Below are 22,391 nucleotides of genomic sequence, written 5' to 3' on the forward strand. Positions count from 1 at the left end.
CACTGTCAGTGCAGAGTCTGATGCGGGCTCAAACTCACAGACCATGAGACCATGACCTGAGTTGAAATCAAGAGTTGTCCACTTAACTGACTGAACCACCCAGGACCCCCAAACTAGATTTTAGAGCAAAGACTAACAAGAGATGAAGAAGGGCATTGTATCATAATTATGGTGTCTGTCCATCAAGAAGATCTAACAATTGTAAATTTTTATGCCCACAACTTAGAGCACCCAAATATACAAATCAATTAATAACAAACATAAACTCATTAATAATAATACCATAATAGTAGGGACTTTAACACCTGACTTACAGCAATGGACACATCATCCAAGCAGAAAATCCACAAGGAGACAATGACACATTGGATGAGATGGACTTAACAGATATATTCAGAACATTTCATCCTAAAGCAGCAGAATACACATTCTTTTCCAGTGCACATGGAATATTGTCTAGAATACATCACATACTGGGGCACAAGTCAACCCTCAATATTCAAAATGATTGAGATATACCATGCATATTTTCAGCACACAATGCTATGAAACGTGAAGTCAACCACACACACACACACACACACACACACACACAAACATTTTTTTGGAAATCTCTCGAGTACATGGATGTTAAAGAACATCCTACTAAAGAATGAATGGATTAACCAGGAAGTTAAAGAGGAAATTAAAAAAGTACGTGAAAGCCAATAAAAAAGCAGTCCAAAGCCTTTGGGATGCAGCAATGGCTGTCCTAACAGGGAAGTGTATTGCAATACAGGCTTACCTCACGAAGCAAGAAAAATCTCAAATACACCGCCTAACATTACACCTACAACAACTAGAAAAGGAACAGCAAATAAAGCCTACAGCAAGCAGAAGAAGGGAAATAATAAAGATTAGAGCAGAAATAAACTATAGAGAAACAACAACAATAACAACAACAACAACAACAACAACAACAAAAGAAGAGGAAGAAGAAGAACAGATCAGTGAAACTAAGGGCTGGTTTTTTGAGAGAATAAATAAAATTGATAAACCCCTAGTCAGACTTATAAGAAAGAAAAGAGAAAGGACCCAAATAAATAAAATCACAAATGAAAGGGGAGAGGTCACAACAAACACCACAGAAATACAAATAATTATAAGAGAATACTATGAAAAATTATATGCCAACAAAACTGGGAAATCTGGAAGAAATGAACAAATTCCTAGAAACATACAAACTACCAAAACTTAAACAGGAAGAAGTAGAATATTTGAACAGACCCATAACCAGTAAATAAAATTGCATCAGTAGTCAAAAATCCTCTGACAATCAAAAGTCCAGGGCCAGATTACTTCCCAGGGAAATTCAATCCAACAATTAAAAAGGAGTTAATATCTATTTTCAAACTGTTCCAAAAAACAAGGATGGTAGGAAATCTTCCAAACTCATTCCACGGGGCCAGCATTATTTTGATTCCAAAACGAGACAAAGATCAAACTAAAATAGAGAATTACAGGCCAATATCCCTTATGAGCAAGGATGCAAAACTTTCAGCATGATACTAGCTAATTGAATTCAACAGTACATTAAAAGAATCATTCATGATCAAGTAGGATTTATTCCTGGGCTGCAAGGCTGGTTCAATATCCACAAATCAATAAACCTGATATACCACATTAATAAAAGAAAGGATAAGAACTATATGATCCTCTCAATAGGTGCAGAAAACACATCTGACAAAATACAGCATCTATTCTTGATAAAAACTCTCAATAAAGTAGGGATAGAAGGAACATACCTCAACATCATAAAAGCTGTATATGAAGGCCCCACAGCTAATATCATCTTTATTGGGGAAAGACTGGGAGACTTTCCTTTACAGTCAGAAACAAGACAAGCATGTCCACTTTCACCATTACTATTTCACTTAGTAGTGGAAGTCTTGGTCTCAGAGACTGGACAACAAAAAGAAATAAAAGGCATCCAAATCATCAAGAAAGAACCCAAACATTCACTATTTGCAGATGAGATGATACTTTATATAGAAAACCCAAAGGATTCCACAAAAAAAAATTACTAGATCTTCTACATGAATTCAGCAAAGTTTAGGATATAAAATCACCATACAGAAATCTGTTGCATTTTTATACACCAATAATGAAGCAGCATCAAAAGAAACAAAAGAATCCACCCCATTTACAATTGCACCAAAAACAAAAGATACCTAGGAATATACCTGAGCAAAGAGGTAAAAGACCTGTACTCTGAAAACTATAGAATCTTATAACAGTAATTAAAGAGGACACTAAGAAACAGAAAAACATTCCATGCTCATGGATAGGAGGAACAAATATTTTTAAAATGTCTATACTACCCAAAGCAATCTACATATGTAGTGCAATCCCTATCAAAATACTACCAGCATTTGTCACAGAACTAGAGCAAACAATCCTAAAATTTGCATGAACCATAAAAGACCCAACCAGCCAAAGCAATCCTGGAAAAGCAAAGGCAAAGCTGGAGGTATCATGATTCCTGACTTCAGGCTATATTACAAGGCTCTAGTCATCAAAATAGTATAGTATTGTTACAAGACCAGACACACAGATCAGTGGAACAAAATAGAAAGCCTAGAAATGGATACATAACTATATGGTCAACTAATCTTCAACAAAGCAGGAAAGAATATCCAATGGAAAAAGATAGTCTCTTCAGCAATTTGTATTGGGAAAACTGGACAGCAAAATGCAGAAGAATGAAAATAGACTTTTTTACACCATACAAAAAAAATGGATGAAAGACCTAAATATGAGACAGGAAACCATCAAAATCCTAGAGAAGAACAAAGGCAGCAATCTCTTTGACCTTGACTGGTACAATTTCCTACTAGACACATCTCCAGAGGCAGGGAAACAAAAGCAAAAATGAACTATTGGAACTTCATCAGATAAAAAGCTTTGTTTGGGGTGCCTGGGTGTCTCAGTCGGGTAAGCATCCAACTCCTGGTTTTGGCTCAGGTCATGATCCTATGGTTTGTGAGTTTGAACCAATGTTGGGCTCCATGCTGATGGTGTGGAGCTTGCCTCGGATACTCACTCTCTCTCTCTCTCTCTCTCTCTCTCCCCACCCCTCTGTCCCTCCCCTACTTGTGCCCTCTCTCAAAAATAAATAGATCATAGATAGATAGATAGATAGATAGATAGATAGATGGATAGAGTTTTGTACAACAATGGAAACAATCACCAAAACTGAAAGGCATCCTATGGAATGGGGCAAGACATTTGCAAATGACATACGGATAAAGGGTTAATATCCAGAATCTACAAAGAACTTGTCAAACTCGACACCCAAAAATCAAATAACCTTGTTAAAAAATGTGCAGAAGACATCAATAGAAAATTTTCCAAAGAAGATATCCAGATAGCTAATAGACACATGAAAAGATTCTCAACATCAGTCATTATCAAGGAAATACAAATCAAAACTACAATGAGATACCACCACACAATCACCAGAATGGCTAAAATTATCAACACAAGAAACAACAGATGTTGGTGGGGATGTGGAGAAAGAAAAACCTTCTTGCACTTTTGGTGGGAATGCAAACTGCTGCAGCCACTCTAGAAAGCAGTATGGAGATTCTTCAAAAAGTTAAAAATAGAACTACCTGATGATCCAGCAATTGCACTACTAGGCATTTATCTAAAGAGTACAAAAATACAGATTCAAAGGAGGTACATGCACCCTGATGTTTATAACAGCATTATCAACAGTAGCCAAATTATGAAAAGAGCCCAAATGTCCATCTACTGATGAATGGATAAAGAAGAAGTGGTATATATATATATATATATATATATATATACACACACACACACACACACACACAATGAAATATTACTCTGTCATAAAAAAAGAATGAATTGTTACCATTTGTAAGGATGTGGATGGAGCTAGAGTATATTATGCTAAGCAAAATAAGCTAGTCATGGAAAGATCAATACCATATGATTTCACTCATATATGAAATTTAAGAAATGTATCAGATGAAAATTGGGGAAATAAAAGAGTGAGGCAAACCATAAAACAGACCCTGAACTATAGGGAACAAACTGAGGGTTGCTGGACAGGAGGCGGGCAGGGCTATTGGTTAAATAAGTGATGGGTATGAAGCAGGGTACATATTGTGAGGAGCTTGAGTGTTGTATGTACATGAATCACTAAACCTGAAATTAATATATTACGCTGTATGTTAACTAACTGGAATTTAAAGAAATAATTGGAAGAAACAAAACAAAGCCATTGGGCAACTAGATCACTCCAGAAGAGGTAAGCGACATTTGTTTTAGAGCCTGATCCAGGAGGACACTACGTTTTGTTGGGTCAGAGCGGGGAGATTCAGGAAGGAAAGGAAGAGCCAATGAAGAAGGAAGAAAATCAGGAGAGTGTGAAGTCACAGAAGCCAGTGGGATTTGGGATGGGGGTGGGGTATGGAGGGAAAGATCTACACTGTCAGATGTTGCTCTGATGGAGGAGAGGCCACAGCCAAGTGACCATTCCATTCTAGCTGTTCCTTGAAAGGGAAAACGCCACTGGAGTCATTAGAAAAGAGAATGGGAAGTCAACAAGAGTCCACAGCGAATCTAGGCAACTTTTCAGAGGACTTTTGATGCAGACAGAGGGAATGGGCCCTGGGGTTCTAGAGAGGAGTCTAGTTGGTTTTTTAAGGTGGCTGATTCTGCACCGCATGAGTGCCCGTTGATGGCAACTGAGAGAGAAAAATTGAAGGTGAAGTACAAAATAGTAATTGTGGAGGCAACGTCCATGAGCAGGCTGGAGAGGCTGGGGTCGACACACAGGGGGAGGGCTCGGTTCCATTCATTTCCCTATCATGCGCGGGCGCTTGCCACAAAAGCCACCCCTCCGCAATTCCCCTGGCGCTAAGCGAAGTGCTTGAGCAATTCCTGCGGGAACTACACCTCCCGGCAGGCGCTACGCTAGGTGGCCAATGCGCAGGCGCGCGCTGCGGGCCTCTGTCTGTGCCCTCCCAGTAGCCCCGGCCCCTGTTCCCGGCTGCAGGCTCCGACGCGGAGGGGGACGGGTTCCTCTTAAAAGAGAAACGGCGGCTGTGCGCGCGAGGTGGGCCCTTGTCCATCTCTACTCTCCGGGCCTGCGCGCAAGGCGGGGGAGGCGCAGGCGCATTCCGGGCGAGGGCGGGTGGGGGCGCGCAGGTAAGGCCGAGTCGGGGTGGGCCGCGGCGGGCGCTCTGGGTGGCCTGGTAGCTGCCTGTGGAATTGGCCAGCCCTACACACAGTGAGCGTTAAGTGGGACGGCCGGAGACCGGGTGGGAGCGCCCTCCAGACCCCGCCCCCACCCACATTCACCCCGCTATGAAGAGCGCCCCCAAAACACACGACCTCCCCTTCCCCCACCAACCAGTAAAGGCCCATGTTCTCTTCAAGGTGAAACTGTTTACCAACCCCTCATCCAGCCCCAGCTGAAATTTCTCCATGAAAGTCTCACGCCCCTTCCCCATAGCTTCCGTTTCTACACTTCACTATGCCCGGGGTCAGGCCATTGTTCCGACATTGACTTTGTCTCCCTGCCTCCCACTCCACAGCGCTAGTTTACATGTCCTGTAAGCTGGAGTGGTTGGGCCCAATGGCAGGGGATGCTATTGAAATGACTTAGTCTTGCTCCAATTCATTGATGAGGAAACTGAGGCCCCAATGGCGGGTGGAGCCAGAGGCCCGGGATCAGTTACGCCCATATGCGTGTCTCCTCCACCTTGTAGGTCCTGGTGCTTATGGCTTCCTCCCCGGTGGACGCATCCCGCAGGCGGCAGGAGAAGCGACGGCAGCTGGACGCGCGCCGCAGCAAGTGCCGCATCCGCCTAGGTGGCCACATGGAGCAGTGGTGCCTCCTCAAGGAGCGGCTGGGTTTCTCCCTGCACTCGCAACTCGCTAAGTTCCTGTTGGACCGGTTAGGGGCCTGGGCGGGACTCTGGGGGAGGGCACCCAGGCTGCAACACCCAGTCCCCTCCCAGGGTCAGGTGGTGGCCCATTGCTCCTTACCACCCGTCGATTTCTCACTTCAGCAGAACCGCCTCTGTGATTTGTGGCCTTTGTGCCCTCCTGTTGGTCCCCAGTGAATAGAGGGGCCCTTAGGACTGGTCCCTTAAAAGTGTGGGAGTGCTGAGAGCAGTTGGCCTGGACCCCTACCTAAACTGCCTCTCTTCCCCACCCTGGCAGGTACACTTCTTCAGGCTGTGTGCTCTGTGCAGGTAGGTAGGGAATAGCTAGAGTTAGGGGGTCAGGAGCCAGGGAGGGAAGAGGGGCAACAGGGAGCGAGTGATGTGACCCAGCAGCATTCTCCATGAGGAGATTGGATCTGAGTGAGTTTGGGAAAAGGTGGAGAATTGGGGAGCCCAGGGTAGTTTGATGGGAACGTCCTGTATAAAAGAGAGCAGTGTCTCAGGACCTTGGGGAGGTTCTGGGCTCTGAAGAATGGTAAAATGGACTAGACTGGGGTTGCCCAGGGGGCTGGGGGACAGGGCTGAATGTGGCCCCAGAGTGAGAGTAGGAGGCCTCCCCACTTGCCCTGACTGTTGCCTTCACCATTCCAGGTCCTGAGCCTTTGCCCCCCAAGGGTCTGCAGTATCTGGTGCTCCTGTCTCATGCCCACAGCCGAGAATGCAGCCTGGTGCCTGGGCTTCGGGGGCCCGGGGGCCAAGATGGGGGACTTGTGTGGGAGTGCTCTGCGGGCCACACCTTCTCCTGGGGCCCCTCTTCAGGACCCATATCTCCAGAGGAGCCCAAGCCAGTTTTCCGGCCAAGTACTGCCCCAAGAAGCTGGTGCCCAGAGGCCAGGAGTGGGCAAGCACCTGCAGGTAGGCTGGGGGAAAGAAGAGTTGTGGAGAAAAGGAAGGGAAGAGGTTCCCATCTCTTTTGCTTAGAGCTTCATTGTCTAAAAATTATCCTTTCTCAATGGAAAAACTATGCTTACAAGGAAATATATCCTTAAATATATTTTCAGGTATAAAAAGCAAAAAACAGCATAGGGCGTATGTTGTGTTACCCTTGGTGGAAAACTAAGAGGAGAAAGAATGTATGTATGCACTTAACGGATGTATAAAATATCTCTGGAAGGGCATGTAGGAAACCAGGCTGTCTGTGGGAAGAATAGGTGATTGGGAACAGTATTGGAAAAGAGGCTTTTCATAGTGTACTTTTTTATACTTTTATTTTCTGAACCCATGTGAATGTATCATTTCTAAAATAAAATATCCCTTCCCACTCCAGTAGCCTCTGCACCCTCCTCCTTCCCAAGAGTCCTCCCACCACTTCAGACCTTAGAAGTACATCTGTCCTCATCCCTCCAGCCCAGAGTTCCTTCCCCTTTGACCCTACAGGTTTGGAATCTGAGCATGATGAGAGGACTCAGGAGGCCAGGTCACCCAGGTGAGGTTGGGGGTGGGAGGGACAGGATAGACTTGGGTGGACAGTGCAGGTGAAGGAGCAGAGCCTGAGGCTTGCCTTCCTTGGTCCAGCAGGGAAGTAGGACCCCTCCTGGAGACCTTCCCGCCCCCAGGAGAAGAGGGGGAGGAGGAAGACGAGGACGAAGAGGAGATGCTCAGTGAGGCCAGCCCATGGACCTACAGCTCCTCCCCAGATGGGCAAGTTGGGGCTGAAGGAGGATGCTGAACAGAGCAGGAGGAGGGAGGGAGCAGCTGGCCAGGGCTTCCAAAGCTTTGCAGACTTGGTGGAGAAGGCAGGATGGGCATTGGGGAAGGGAGAAAGAATTGGAGGCTTTGAATTGGGTGGAAGGTGGTAAAGTTAGGCTGTAGGGCAGAATGAAAGCTGAAAGCAGGTGTGAACAGAGATCCTGGGTAGGAGTAGGGCTGTTCTGAGTTTGGGATCTTAGCATTTCGGGGGCTCAGGGCTAGCTGAAAGCCCAGGGAAATAATGCCTTCCTCTTCCTTCTCTTTTCAGCAGTGATCCAGATGCCCCCAGACTCCTTCCTTCCCCTGTCACCCATACACTTAAGGAGGGGGAGACACCCCCAGCCCCAGCAGCTCTCCTCAATCCTCTTGCTGTACCATCCTCATCAACATCATCATTGAGTTCTGGAGCTCTTCCTACCGAAGTTGGGGTACAGCCGGAACTCAGAGGGACCCCTCAAGCAGCCCAGCAGACTGAGCCTCTGGCCAGGTAACCTGATGGCTGAGACAGAGGGCAGGGGCATCCCGGAACATGGCCCTCCCTCGAGGCCCTCTGCTCCCTCTTTGCTGCCCGTAGCCCTGGGATTCAGGCCCAGTCTGCTCTGACCTTGGCCTGGGAGGAGGACACGGCACAGATTGGCCCCAAGAGAATTAGGTAGGACTTGCAGAGCGGGGCTGGAGGGGGGAGAGTGAGAAGAGGGAGTTGAGGAGAGCCCGTGGGAGTCCTTATGCTCCTCCCTATCCTCCTCCTCCCAGGAAAGCTGCCAAAAGAGAGCTGCTGCCTTGTGACTTCCCTGGCTGCGGACGGATCTTCTCCAACCGACAGTATTTGAATGTGAGGAATGTGAGGGGCACAGATTGGGTTTTATGTGGCTTCAGAGGTGAAAAGGGCTGAAGGGGATGCTGAGGTGAAGGAGAAGCTGAAGCAAAGAAGCCTGGAATGTGGGTGGATTCAGAGATGGGAAGAGAAAGATGGGGGTGGACCTGCAGAGCTTACCTACAGTTAATAATCACTAAAGCAGACAGCTGGTAGATAAGGCAGAAAACCAAGCCACCAGTACACAGCTGCTGCCCACTACTGCTGGTTTCTTGGGCCCTCCAAGGGTCACGTGGAGTTGATGATGGCATTCCTCAGGCTCTTGGAGTGCTAGTGACTGTTCTAAGCACTTGACATGGGTCAAGTCTTTTGATCTTCAAAAGATCCCTATGGAGTAGGTGCTGATACAGTTCCTGCTTTGCAAATGAGGAAACTGAAGCACACAAAATGGTTAAGCAGTTCCCAAAACTCCTTAGCTAGTGTGTGACGGTGCTGGGGTTGCTGAGTCCACACTCAGCCACCTGGCCCTGTTCGCTTGAGCGGGCAGTTCTAGTGCTAGAGGACTGGAAGATGGTCCTGTCCCCAGCCTAACTGCAGGAGAGGTTTGGGGCACAAAGAGGGAAGGGCCACAGCCCCATACTCATCCAGAGCCCTCCCAGACCCAAGTCCTGAGGCAGAGACCCCAGACCAGAGGAATGGTGAGGCAAGGGTGGAAGGCATTTGTGCAGGAAATCCCTGGGCTGAGAAGAACTTTACCAGGGCTAGTCAAACGCACTTGAGCTTGTTAATGGAGGACACTGAAGCAGCCACCAGCAGCAGTTTAACTATGGGAAAGTGGGATTATAGATAAGGGGAAAGCCCATGGAATTTAGTGAGCCAGAATGTGACATTAGGTCAGACAGGAGAAATATTTCCAACAAATAATCAGGGAGTTAAAGAAGAACACACAACCCCTAAAAGTGTTCCAGGTTGAAAGCATACACGTGTGTGTGTGTGTGTGTGTGTGTGTGTGTGTGTGTGTTTCTAAAGAAGATTTAGGAAAACACCATATAATATATACCCATGGTTAGCAATAAAGTAGGCAATCTGGGTGATATTATTGTACATTAATATTGATATTGAAGAGGATAATCATACCTACCCAAATTGTGTTCTTATTCCCAGCAGACAGCAAATCCATAGTTAGGGAACCAGGAGTGTCACCAGAATGGCACTTTGTTCAGGGAACTGGTCATTGTAAGGAAGGTTGTGGCAAAAAGGTGAGGTAATGGAAGTCAAGGACAGAATAGGGTGAGGGCAGAGTTTGGTGTCAGGACGGGATGGTGGACTTATATACAGGTGAGGACTGGCCAGGATGATGTGAGCTGGTGGTGACAGAACTTTTGGGGGATGGGGAGGGGGCAGAGGAGCCTGCCTGCTGGGTCAGCTCTGGTGGTCTCCCTGAGACCACCTGTTTCCTTCCCTAGCACCACAAGAAGTACCAGCACATCCACCAAAAGTCCTTTTCCTGCCCAGAACCAGCCTGTGGGAAGTCCTTCAACTTTAAGAAACACCTGAAGGAGCATGTGAAATTGCACAGTGGTGAGTGGTAGAAATGCCTCCTCACTTCCCTCTCCTGTGGGTCCCTTCACCTCTCTCTCTGGGTGTTTTCATTTCTCTGTGAGTCCCTTCACTTCTCCGTGCGGGTTCTGTCCCCTCCCCCTGGCGGTCCCTTCACTTGCCCTGTGAGGCCTATCACCTCCTATCTGCAGGTGCCATCACACCCCTCTGTGGGATGACTCTCACTCACACTCAACTCTCTGTGTGTTGAGCACCTGCCTGCTTGAGACTGTTCTAGGTGTAGGATACAAAAGCGAACAGAGGCATCCACTCTAGTGATAACAGGGATACAAAGAGATGTGAAAGCAGGGAAGGGATGGAGAGCATGAGAGAGGAGTTTCTTTTGTAGAAAGGGAAGCTCCTTTGAGCAAAGACCTATGTGAAGGGAGGAATAGATGCTTGTCCATGTCTATGGGCAGGCCTGGGGAGGCCCTGAACTGGCATCTGCATGGAATGTACCAGGAACGGAGAGGGGGCCAGGAAGTTAGAAAGGAAGGAAGAGAGGTCAGATAGGTAGCAGGGACCTCTAACACTACCATCAAAGATGGTTTGGCTTCTGGCTAAATGAGATGGGCACCATCCCAGGGTGTTGTGTAGCAGAAGGACACAACTGACTTTAAAAGGAGCACAACTGACTTTAAAACTGACTTTGTGACTGCCATGTGGAGAAATGGGGCTGTAGGAATGTGCAGTGTGCAGTGATGGCAGCTTTAACACGCTGGTACAGTTGAGTTGATAAGAAGTGGCTGGAGGCTGATGTGAGCATGAAAGTGGAGCTAGAAGGGCTGCTGTGAGAAGGACAGATTGGCCACAGGTGGATGGGCAGGAGGGCATCAAGCTGACTTGAAGGATTCCAGCTTGAGCAACTGGGAAGAGGTGATGTGATTTCCTGAAAATGAGAGAGGCTTTAGGAAAGGGACAGTTTATTTGGGACATGATAATTTAGGCATCCCAGAAGATATGAATCTGGAGTCTGGAGATGGTGGGGGGAGGGGGAAAAAGTGTTAATCACAAGCACATGGGTGCTTCACAAGCACATTTGTTGCTGAAGGTGGAGTATACCTCCATGGAGTGAGTGTAGGTACGGAAGAGTAATGAATGGGACATGTGGAAAGGGCAGCTACCAAGTGACCAGTGAGGCAAGCGAAGAGAGCAGTACTTGAGGAACCAAGTGGAGAGATTGCTCCAGGGAGGAGGGACAGAGGGTGGGTTGTGCCAGTGCTATAAGACGGAATAAGATGAGGATGAGGACTTTGACTAGATAACAAGGTGGCATGTGACAAGGGAGAGGACAGCCAGAATCGAATAAGTTCAAGGCAGAGAGGAGCTAAAGAAGTGGAGATAGAGAATATGGACTACTCTTTGGAGTTTTGCTGTGAAGACAAGTAGAGAAATGGGGTCTTAGCTGGAGAGCTGTGAGCTTGGGGGCGCAGAGGGGAAAGGGATCCCACTGAGAGTAAAGGTTACTGATGCCTAGGTGGGGTGGGCAGCCTGCAGTCAGGGAGAAAAGGTGTGTTTCTGCACAATTGGAAGGTGGCTACAGTAGAGCAAGTATTCACATAAATGGTCACAAACAAGTTTGGTGATAGATTAGGTAAGGAAGAAGATGTGGGTATTCTCTCCTGGCTTTTCTCTTCTTGGTGACTTTGAAAAATAAGATCACTGCTGAATGAGGCTGGCAGAGAGAGGGGGTAGTATGGAATAATTGTCTACTGGACTCCTGTGAGTGAGAGAGTGAAATACAGAGGCATATGGTGGACTCTTTAGACTTGTGGTTGTAGATGAAAAGTAGAGGCTGGTGGGTGGGTGGGGGGCATGGATTGTGGATTCTGTTTCTACTTCCCTTAGCACACCTGTGCAGGAGTGGGCCAAATGTGGTGTTTACCCTAAGTTGGATTTTAGCCAAACAGGTCCAGCTGAGGAAGAGAGGGGCCAGTGAATGGGTAGTATGAGTGAAGGAAGGCTACAAAGATGCCTTGGAACGGGAGTGTGGAGGGGGACAGTGGAAAGTCAGCAGGCTGCTGGACTGGCAGCATGGAATCACAGGCTTATTGCATGAGGACAAAGTAGTAGAAGGTCCTTGCTGGAACTGGCATGCTTGCAATTGCAGTTTCTGAAAAGGGTGGGAGACCAGGGACAGGGAGACCAGGGAACAGAAATATGGAGTGCTGGCTGAGGAGAGGGACTGGAGCCAGAGATTTGTGCAGTGTGGTAGAGTGTTGGGGAAGAAGGCTGTAAGCATACATGTGCCGTCTGACAGGTGGGGGTGAGACAGATATCTAAAGGATGCCATAAGAAGTGACGATACCTCCAGTATGCCCTGCCCTGAGGCTTGGAGGTACAGGAGAAAAAGCACAGTGGGCCTATGAGAGCAGCTGGAGAAGGGCAAAGGGCAGGTGCTGTTAGTGCTGGCAGGTTCAGGGAAAAAGGAACAGGTTGGCTGTTGACAGCCACAGGGCACTTTCGGGGGCTGAGAGGAGTGGGATAAGCAGGCTGAATGGGGACAGTACTCCTGTGAGGGTTGGCAGGTGGGTTGGGCTGAGGAGGGGCCACAGCCTGGGGATGAATGCTAGGGTGTCACCTGTGCACCTGCAGACACCCGGGACTACATCTGTGAGTTCTGTGCCCGGTCTTTCCGCACCAGCAGCAACCTCGTCATCCACCGGCGCATCCACACTGGAGAGAAGCCCCTGCAGTGAGTGTGGGGGAGGTAGTATGGGTGGGAAGGTAGGGCTGTGGGTTGGAGCAGGGGAACTGCCATGGGGAAGTCAAGATGGGCTGAAGCACTGTCCTTCCCTCCGCTGTCCCTGGCTCAGGTGTGAGATCTGTGGGTTCACCTGCCGCCAGAAGGCCTCCCTGAACTGGCACCGGCGCAAGCATGCAGAGACAGCTGCTACTCTGCGCTTCCCCTGTGAGTTTTGTGGCAAGCGTTTTGAGAAGCCAGACAGCGTTGCAGCTCACTGCAGCAAAAGCCATCCAGCCCTGCTCCCAGCTCCACAGGAGTCACCCGGCCCTTTGGAACCCTGCCCCAATATCTCTGCCTCTGTGACCCTGAGGTCTGATGATGAGTCCAGGCCCTCTCTGGTTCCTGAAGCTCTGACCGCACTCCATCAACAGTGAGCATTCCTGGGCTCTGAGAATCCAGACCCTAGGGACTGAAGGGGAGCAAGGAAGAGAAGGGCCAGATGCCTAGTCCCCAGAAACTAGGGTGACAGGGAGTGTAGGGTGGGGGGCAAAAAAAAAAAAAAACAAGACAGGCTACTTTAGCCTTCCTAAACAACAGAATAAACTCAGTATTTTACAGTTGTGTGTGGGCAGAGTGAATGTTTTGGCACCTGAAGAATGGGAATCCTTATTCCTCTGGAAGCAGTCTCTGCTAAAATGTGCCTGAGTGCACCATAGGTGCAGGCCCTGTTTCTCTCTCTGTAGCCCCCTACCTCAAGGACCTAGCTTTCTTTCCCAGTTTGGTTTGACACTTTGCAGACCTTTTCAGTTGAGTGTCATACCTATTCTTGTGCTCAAGCAGGGCAGGCTGTGACAGTATGCAGAGCACTGGGTCATTCCAGAGGGATAGCTGGAGCAGGAATGGAGGTATGTGAGCCTGAGCCACATTTGTACTCTTCACTGAGAACCAAGTGTATAGGCCTTAAGAGTCTTGCCTTCCAGTGCAAAATCAAGGGGGCTCTACATGCAAGATCACTTGGGAGGGGACAAGATATCTTGGAACTTCAAAAGAGCATGGCCCTTGGATCACTCCTGGAGTCTGCAAAGACAGCAGCCTCAAGCTTTGAGAAAAGAGGCTCTTGGTATCCGGAACCCAAACAAACAACTCTTTATTTCAACAGCCATAAGCAAAAAAAATCACTGGACAACTCCAGATTTTCTACCCTGCACTACTGCCTCTGTGGAGCTGTTTCCCCATGGCTCCAAGATTGATTTGGATATAACATTCTGATGTTTCATTTGGCAATATCCTGCTTTATCCATGTGGTCTAAGTCTAGGTCCCAAAGCTAATGTGGCCCACCTAGCTAGAGAACAGTGTCCTGAGAGGGACCTTGATCTGGACACCATCAGGTCTGGCCCATGGGACAGGTGGATGCTTTGCTGAGGGCTCCTGCCCACCCTTACTGGAGTGGGCCTTCTCTGCTGGGCAGCAGGCTGATTGCTTATGGCAGGATGCCTTTCACAGAAATGAGAAATCTCATCATCTCTGCCTAAAAATTTCCCATCTCTCAGAGCCCAGGGAGAAAGCAGCAGAGAAGCTGTCAAGTGGAACCAAGAGGCAAGAAGACCGCAAGGCAGGTGGGTTGTCCCTGTGGCCACCCTGTGATCATTACCTGAAGAGGCAGGACAACAAAAGTATCCAGGAAGGAGAGCTAGAGGAGACTCAGTCTGGAAAAAGGGGACGGGACAAGAGAAGACAATACAGGTGGGAAACCAGGAAGAAAACATTTGAGGGCACAGTAGCAGCAATGGGAACACACCAATACCTGGGCTTTCTTCCATGTCTAGGTTTTCCCAGTTCCCTGCACCTATACCCCAGAGGTAGCAGGAAGGATGGACAGGAAGAGCTGACAAGGGAAATGGATGTAGGGGCGTGACAGGGGGTGACAGACAGCCATGCTGTTTTTATACAGACTCCCATTTGCAGAGCTGCCCCACCATCCCTGCGGCAGTATATTGGTACTTGCTGAGCCCGTTCCAGAGAAGCTTCTCAGCAAGTTTCCCTCAGCTGGGACACAAAAAGTCCGGCTTCTCCCGTTCTGCCTGCCCCGCAAAGATGAGGGCAGCTCCTGCCGTTGCTTGGGTGGCAGCGGTGGCGGCACGCGCTCGTGTGTGGGCCCGCTGGTGCTGTGAGAGCGAGCGACTGTGGCTGAAACACTTGCCGCACTCAGCACATTCTGCTGGCCGCTCGCCCAGGTGTGTCTTGCGGTGCAGTGCCAGTTTGGACCCCACGCTGAAGGCCTTGCCGCACTCAGGGCATTTGTGGGGCTTGTGACCAGCATGGTTGCGCCGGTGCACGTTGAGGTTAGATACGCACGTGAAGCATTTGCCACACAACTCACAATGGTAGGGTTTCTCGCCTGTGTGTGTGCGCCGGTGCTTGGTGAGGTCAGAACGGTCGCTGAAGCGGCGGCCGCACTCGGCACATGAGAAGGGCCTCTCGCCTGTGTGTATGCGCTGGTGCACCACTAGGTCAGAGCGCTGCCCAAAGCCCTTTCCACATGTAGTGCATGCGTGGGGCCGATCTCCCTGGTGGCTGCGCCTGTGGCGCAAAAGGGTGGAACTCTCGCTGAACCGGCGCCCACAGTCCCCGCACATGTAGGGCTTCTCACCTGTGTGTGTGCGCTGATGGCGCACGAGCGTGGCACTCTCCAAGAAGCCCTTTCCACACTCGGGGCACTTGAAGGGCTTCTCACCTGAGTGAATCTGCAGGTGTCGTGTTAGTGTTGAGCTCTTACCAAAGTTCTTCCCACACACACTGCACTGGTGTGCACCCGGAGCATGAGGCTGCGGAGGTGTGGAGTCTCCAGGGCTCCGGGCCACGTGGACGCGCGCGTGGCTCCGCAGCCCTGCGTAGCTGCGGAACGCCCGTGGGCATTGTGTGCAGCGGTGCAGTGGGTCGGTGGGTGTGATGCGTGGCCCCCACGGGTGTGCGCGCACCAGGTGGAAGCGTAGCGCGCTCTGTCGGAAGGTGCGGGCACACAGCGGACAGCGGCGGGGCCGCTCTGGGGGATGCAGGCGGCGCCGGTGCAGCAGCAGAGCCGGGAGGTGTGGGAAGCTGCGGCCGCAGGCACGGCAAGAGCAGGAGCGGCTGCGCTGTCTATGTACACTCTGGTGCAGGTCGAGGTAGCCGCTGTGGCGGAAGCTCTGGCCGCACTCACTGCAGATGTAGAGCGTTTGGCCAGCATGGGCGCGTCGGTGCGCACGGAGGTCAGCAGCCAGGGCATAGCGCTCACCACAGTCTAGGCAGCGGTAGCGGCTGTCACCGCCATGAGCACGCTCATGACGCAGCAGCACCGAACTGTAGCGGAAGCTCTTGCCACACTCACTGCATATGTAAGGCCTTCCTGCTGCTGCCGCCATCTCTGATGCAGCTAACATGGTGAGGGCCAGGCCGGGGGTGGGGGGGTGCAGTTCCCGGAATGCAGGCTGGTAGGGATGTGTGCCACTCCCACGCCAGGGTGCACCTCCTCAAACTGCGTGTTATTTTCCGTTTTCTGAAGGCCTAGAAAGGGAGTGGCAAAGGGAAGAAGGGGAGTTTTGGAAAACTGATCTGCAGATTCTAGGTTCCTTTTCTTGTAAGCAGACTCTGTGTCTTTTTCTAGGGTGCGCTGCAGCCAAGTTCACCCTTCACTGCGAGCCCTATAGGGAGAAAGTCACTGTAAGCTACAGTTAAAGCTGTAACAGCTACACCTTGGGGAATGGCCAGGTGAGCATAGAGTCCCTCATTTCTTGTAACTTCCTCAGCTAGGCCATCTCCTGCATTCCATTCTCCAAGAAGAGTCAAAGCCGTAGGACTCCTAGAAATATGGGGAAGGAGGTCTTCATGCCACCACGAAGGGCAGGAGGGATTCAGAGAGGGAGTTTGCCTCCAAAACTCTGCTTGGGAGGGGATGAGGAGTACCCAGCCAGTTTTCTGTCCTTAGGCCAGAGGTCTTAGCCTGGAGATACACTAGGAAACACCAAGAAGGGATGGGCAATGAGAAAGCCCCTGGGCCACAGAGCCTGCTTACCAGAAAAGGAACCTAGAATCTGCAGACCAGTTTTCCAAAACTCCCCTAGACCACATCGATAACCTTCCTCTGAGACCCTGGTTTCCTAAGTCACCAATGTGAACCCAGCCAGACCTGGAAGGTCAAGGAGGGCAATGAGATGAAGCCTAAACCCATACGTAAGCAGAAGCCTGGGCAAAAAGTATCAGAAAGGGCTGGGGCCTGGGCAAAGGATGGTATCTGAGAAACCCCAGAGTACTGCACCTTGGCTTTGGACAATACTTGATAAACAACCACTCCACACTGGTACACAGCTTCAAAGTTCTCTGGCCTAACCTTGAGAAAGCAACTCTGGACCTGGGTGAAAGCAACCCTGGAAGGGGTGAAAAGGAACATGTGTAGTCCACAAAAAATAATATTGAAAGTTGATGGCATTTTCCTAGAAGTGCTTTTCACATTTTCAGGAAAAGCTGGGGAGAAGGAAGAAGCATTCCTTCTTAATTCTCAGTTCATCCAAGTTGTTTGCAAACATTTTACAGACATCCTTCATTGCCCTAGCTCCAGGGATCTGAGAACCCAGAATAGCAGAAAAGCCCCTTATGGGGATGGAATCTGTTCTGCTATTGTCTTTATCTCAGATGTTATCCCTGAATCCTAACAAGTTGGTCCAGGTAGCTGTCTGGGAGCAGAGTCAGGCTTTCTTTACAGAACCTCCTGTGGGCCTCATCACTGACTACTTCCCTCAAGGTCCAAGGATTGGTCCCAGCTAAATTCAGTGGAGATTAGGTGCAGTTACTATGAGTTATAGACTATCACTCAACAAGTCAGGGAGAGGAAGCAAACAAGTCAGCAATCATTTTCTTACTGGCAGATGGAAACATCATAAATACCTAGAGCTCTGGTTAAAACATCCCATAAATAGGATCCATTGAAAAAAATCCTTGAGGGGTGGCTGGGTGGCTCAGTTGGTTAAGCATGCGACTTCTCACAGCTCATGGGTTCAAGCCCTGCATCAGCCTTTGTGCTGACAAATCAGAGCCTGGAACCTGCTTCAAATGTTGTGTTCCTCTCTCTGCCCCTTCCCCGCTCAGGCTGTCTTTCTCTCAAAAATAAACAAACAAACATTTAAAAAAGAAAAAAAAAAAAGTCTTGAAAGCCACAAACCTTCAGGGGTGGGCTCAGGAGCTTCTGCTCCCCTCCACATTGGGCAGGAGTGGCCAATACAGGATATTCTCTTCTCATGCCTTTGAAGCAGGATGTTCTGTACCCTGCAAAGATGAAGGAAGAGGGACAACATGAATTTAAACTGAGCAGAGGGGACAGAAGCAGGGACAGAAAGAAGAGGGGAATATTCTTTTAATGGCCATTTTCAAATTTAAAAAAACTAAAGTATCATGAATCACTCACCTTCAGCATCTATTTACATTTTGCTCTCAAAATTTCTGTCTCATCTATGACATTCCTCTCATCCCACACACTTTTTCTCTCTTTTTTTGGTCTGCAGTATTTTAAATCCCAGATATCTTATTCAAAGAGAGTAAGTTTAAGCACGAACTGCAAGCAGGGGCAGGAGCCCCTCTGCAGACCTCTCTAAAGCAATCTTTAGAGAGTCTCTCAGTTCTTCCATAGGGAACTTTCAGCCCAGACACTTGGGCAGCTTACTCTAGCTGGTCTTCAATTCAAAAGAACGTTTACCCTCATGTGAATAAAACCTTCCCTCAGGACTCAGTGTTTGATCCCAAATGCCAAAGAGAGCAATGCACATTCCCTGGTATGTGTTCCACTTCACTTGGGGGTCTGCAGGGACCATGGCACCTCTCAGGCCAAGTTTCTGGGAAACCGCCCCCATGCCTCCCAGGGCACATGCCCAAGGAAGGGAAGACAAATGCACAAACACAAACATGCATACATAAGTGACATATAAAGAAAGATACAATTCTCCCCCCCACTCCTGCCCCATTACAAATGTGGAAATAAGACAGACCCTGATCTAGGGAGCAGGTTTGGTAATTCAGTACCAGAGTACACCCTTCAAGTCTCTCTTCTGTACTTCACCCCATGCTGGAGCTTGCCCTGGGAGGAAATCTGAAAGGAAAAAAAAAATATATATATATATATATATATTACTGTGCAAAAAAAAAAAAAAAAAAAAAAGATTTTTAGACTGTCCTAACCACTTTGTCAATTGAGGGTTTTGAAGTTGTTAAACCACCAAATTCATTTTAAGTGTAAAAAAAGTAAGTGCAGGAGGGAAAAAAAAAAAAAAAAGTACAGGAGGGCTTGGAAAGAGGGAAGGAAGTAATTATGTGTGATTTACTGAAAAGTCCTAAATGCTCAGTATTTTAAAGTAGTAACTTTCAAGCATCTAATACTTACAAATATTTATAAATGCTACATATGTAATTAATAAAAAACAGGTAATATAAGCTAATGAAAAAATTAACATTTACACTTGATTACAAATAAGCTTCTGAGTTTTATATCACTTTATTTTTGTGTCTTAATAGATATTGCAGGGATTTCATACCATATCTAATTGATCACATATTACAGATCAAGAGTATGGTAATTAATTAGGATTTAGTACATTTACTAACAATCTACTATGAGAGCAGTTTAGTCCTTTTTCTTCTGAGTTGTGTCCTTCAGTCACTAAAAAGATTTTCTTCCCTAGTTATCTGTTCTGCTGGGCCAACATTTCTGGGGCAGGACGAAGAGGCAAGTGATCATCTCACAATTTCTCCATCTTGAAGCCAGAGCTGGGTAAAACTGGAACAGGAGAAGGACTGAAGATTGTTCCCGCTGTACTGTCCACTATAATAGTCTTGAGCCACATGTGACTGAGCACTTGAAATGTGGCTGGTCCAAACTGAGATGTGCTGTAAAGGGTCAACTACACTCCTGATTTCAAAGATTTAGTATGAAAAAAGAATGCAAGATATCTCATTAATAATGTTTAATGTTGATTATATATATGTTGAAATGATAATGTTTTGTATATATTGGGTTAAATGAGATGTATTATTTTAAAAAAAATTTAATGTTTATTTTAGAGAGAGAGAGAGATAGAGCATGAGTGGGGAAAGGGCAGAGAAAGAGGGAGACACAGAATCTGAAGCAGGCTCCAGGCTCTGAGCTGTCAGCACAGTTCTCATGAGACACAAGATCATGACCTGAGCCTAAGTCAGACACTTAACCGACTGAGCCACCCAGATGCCCCAAATGAAATGTATTATTAAAATTAATTACCTACTTTGGGGCCTTTCCATTTATAGCTCCACCTGCAAAGCCCATTACCCCCTTCACTCAGTGCTTGGCTCTGATAGCCCCTCTTCAGAGAAGCTCTGCTTAGTGCCTTCACACCCCACAGCCCATCCCCTTGCTTGGTTTTATTCTGAGTAATCAGTGAAAGTAACAGGAAACAGTGATTCCCATCCATTCTGGGAAGGTTTCAGCCCCTTTTCTAGGTAAGGATGGAGTGTGGAATCTAGAGCACCAGAGTGGTTATTCTTTACTTTCTTTTCTTCCACAGAAGAAACAAGGTCCAGTACTTCAAAAGAAGTCAGGGTCTAAAAAGATTTAGGTCCAGTCTGACATGTTTAAGGAGCTGGTGGAAATAGGAATGACAGCCACTTCCCATCCCAAGTGCCCAAGACTGATTATGATTCAAATACATTTTTTTGGAAGTTCTCCCTTCACAATTTTTTTCCTGTGAACTGGCAAGTGTGGAGAAGGTGCGGATGTTGGCAGGGAGAGAGCATACATAGTAGGATAGTCTATTCCCTGTGTTCCTTTGACACACGGTTGCAAAACTGCAACCCAGAGGGGGCAGAGCTTCCCAGAACTGGGATATAAGAAGGGACTATATATATTGTTTTGAACCTTCCCTGGGCCTAGCAAGAAGTTGGGCACACATAGGGCACTCAATGCTTTTTAAACATGATGTATTAAACTGGCATACAACTCTTTCAAATGTTAGATTCCTGGAGGAGTAGGAAGCCTCTCTCCAGTCATCTTATCCTCCGTAGCCCTATCTATTGCAGGTACTGCAAATACTCTGCTTTGGTTTACTGAAACAGAACTGCAAGATCCATAGGGGAACCACAGAGGCAAGTGTCCAAATTCTGGTTCTACCATAATAAGTATTAGCTGTGTGACCTTGGACAGGGAACTTTAGGGGTCTGACACTCCTGCCTGGGAGAACCCAGTAAAGGAAACTATTATAACGTTTCATATGAAAAGAAGGTTAAAACATGTGTAAGTCTGACAACTGCGGTTGCTGAAGTTTTAGGTTTTACCCTCCTCAGGAAAGTTCCTCTAAAGAAGGATCCTGAATATGGGGTCTGACTCTGACTTCGACCCTAAGGATCCTAAACGTTCTGCAAGACTTTTTAAATCCCTTCCCTGATCCCCCAAAGAACCCTTCTTCACAGGGTTAGAGCAGTGTAGGCATTCCGTAGCCCCACGCCGAACCCCGGGAGCTTTCAGAGTAAGCACGAAGATTGGTTGTTCATTTTAAGACTTGTTGCCTCGTAATTAACGGGAAGATGTACACAACTATTCACGGTAAGAGGAACGCCACACCTGAGAAGGTCGCAGCGCAGCCAATTCCGGGCGCTTCAGTCAACGGTGGTCGTCACGAGTTGCTTGGCGAAACTCTTCAGACCTCAGCTCCTCTCCCACGGCGCCAGTCCACCTTGAGGGCTAGACAGGGCACCAAAGACGTATTGAGGAGTCGGGGGTGATTAACGCCGACAGAGCTTGGTAGCTAAAGCTGCCCTTTTAATCCGTCTTAGCCTGGTGATATCTGCGTCGTGGGGCTGCGGGCCCGAAGGTGACCGGGGGAAGACGGGCGAGGACAGGCTGAGGGCAAGGCCTGGGAGGAGCAGGCCGCCCAGCGTGCCTTAGCGTCACTCGTTGCCGGGGCGGCGCTCGCAACAGCTGCAGGCGCTAGCAGCCCACAGCGGAGGGGCGAAGACCGGCGACAGTTGGAGATCACTGCCCCGCGCCAACCCTGCCCTCCTAGCCCCTCAGTCCCCTCACCGGTCGCCGAATGGCTCCTTGTACACCAGGCGGTTCCCACTCAGCCGGCTCGCCGACCCCTGCCTCCCAGACTGCGGGATTAAGGAGAAGGGAGGAAGGGACTAGCGGAGCGCGCGGCCGCCAAACAGGGGTAGCTGGGAGGCGGCTCGGAAAAGGGGTCACGCTGCAGTCCCGCTTTCCCCAGTTGGCCAGTGGTTGACCTCAGGCGGGCCGCGTCACTGGTTGCTGGGATGACTAGGAGGCGTAGGAACTCCACTGACTGTTCTAAGTCTGTGTCCCAAATCGCGGTGAGGGGGCGGGGCTACCACTGCCAGCCAAATACCACCTCCCTCCTTGACAAGGCTCCGCCTTCTTCCTAGGAGTAACCAGTCTCTACCTCCTCTTTTGTCCGTCCGCCCCTTGGTTCCACCCAATCAGAGGAAAGGGCGCTGAGACCTGGGCACCGCCTCAGTCTGCGGTGGCTGAGTTCCGGTGCGGACTAGTCTTCCAGCTGCTAGCACACGCCTAGT

General features: G+C 48.6%; 2 protein-coding genes across 15 annotated transcripts; one reads left to right on the plus strand and one right to left on the minus strand.

The window, feature by feature from the left end:
* Positions 1-5,013: 5,013 nt before the first annotated feature.
* ZNF692 (zinc finger protein 692) lies at positions 5,014-13,425 on the plus strand. Of its 10 annotated transcripts, none has more exons than XM_058740976.1 (12): positions 5,014-5,125; positions 5,781-5,968; positions 6,238-6,269; positions 6,612-6,875; positions 7,398-7,446; positions 7,536-7,661; positions 7,978-8,196; positions 8,284-8,361; positions 8,463-8,541; positions 9,990-10,104; positions 12,718-12,817; positions 12,939-13,425. In XM_058740976.1, the coding sequence occupies exons 2-12, from the start codon at positions 5,793-5,795 to the stop codon at positions 13,240-13,242; spliced, it is 1,542 nt and encodes a 513-aa protein (XP_058596959.1). In that variant the 5' UTR covers positions 5,014-5,125; positions 5,781-5,792; the 3' UTR covers positions 13,243-13,425. The 10 variants fall into 10 exon arrangements, with proteins under 10 accessions (XP_058596959.1, XP_058596988.1, XP_058596983.1 ...); XM_058741005.1 differs by having other exon boundaries at positions 7,981-8,196; XM_058741000.1 differs by having other exon boundaries at positions 7,539-7,661.
* A 506-nt stretch (positions 13,426-13,931) lies between these two features.
* Positions 13,932-22,181, minus strand: ZNF672 (zinc finger protein 672). 5 transcript variants are annotated; one of them, XM_058741079.1, is made up of 5 exons: positions 21,883-22,175; positions 21,424-21,543; positions 18,858-18,924; positions 18,004-18,107; positions 13,932-16,352 (listed from the first exon to the last, which is right to left on the minus strand). In XM_058741079.1, exon 5 carries the CDS (start codon positions 16,226-16,228, stop codon positions 14,852-14,854), a length of 1,377 nt encoding a protein of 458 aa, XP_058597062.1. In that variant the 5' UTR covers positions 16,229-16,352; positions 18,004-18,107; positions 18,858-18,924; positions 21,424-21,543; positions 21,883-22,175; the 3' UTR covers positions 13,932-14,851. The 5 variants fall into 5 exon arrangements, 3 of the variants coding, with proteins under 3 accessions (XP_058597062.1, XP_058597047.1, XP_058597057.1); XM_058741064.1 differs by having other exon boundaries at positions 18,824-18,924; XR_009265263.1 differs by lacking the exon at positions 13,932-16,352 and adding an exon at positions 16,359-16,489 and having other exon boundaries at positions 18,824-18,924; positions 21,883-22,181.
* Between the last annotated feature and the right edge of the window lie 210 nt (positions 22,182-22,391).

This window comes from Neofelis nebulosa, chromosome 1, assembly GCF_028018385.1.
Source record: "Neofelis nebulosa isolate mNeoNeb1 chromosome 1, mNeoNeb1.pri, whole genome shotgun sequence".
NCBI lineage: Eukaryota > Metazoa > Chordata > Mammalia > Carnivora > Felidae > Neofelis > Neofelis nebulosa.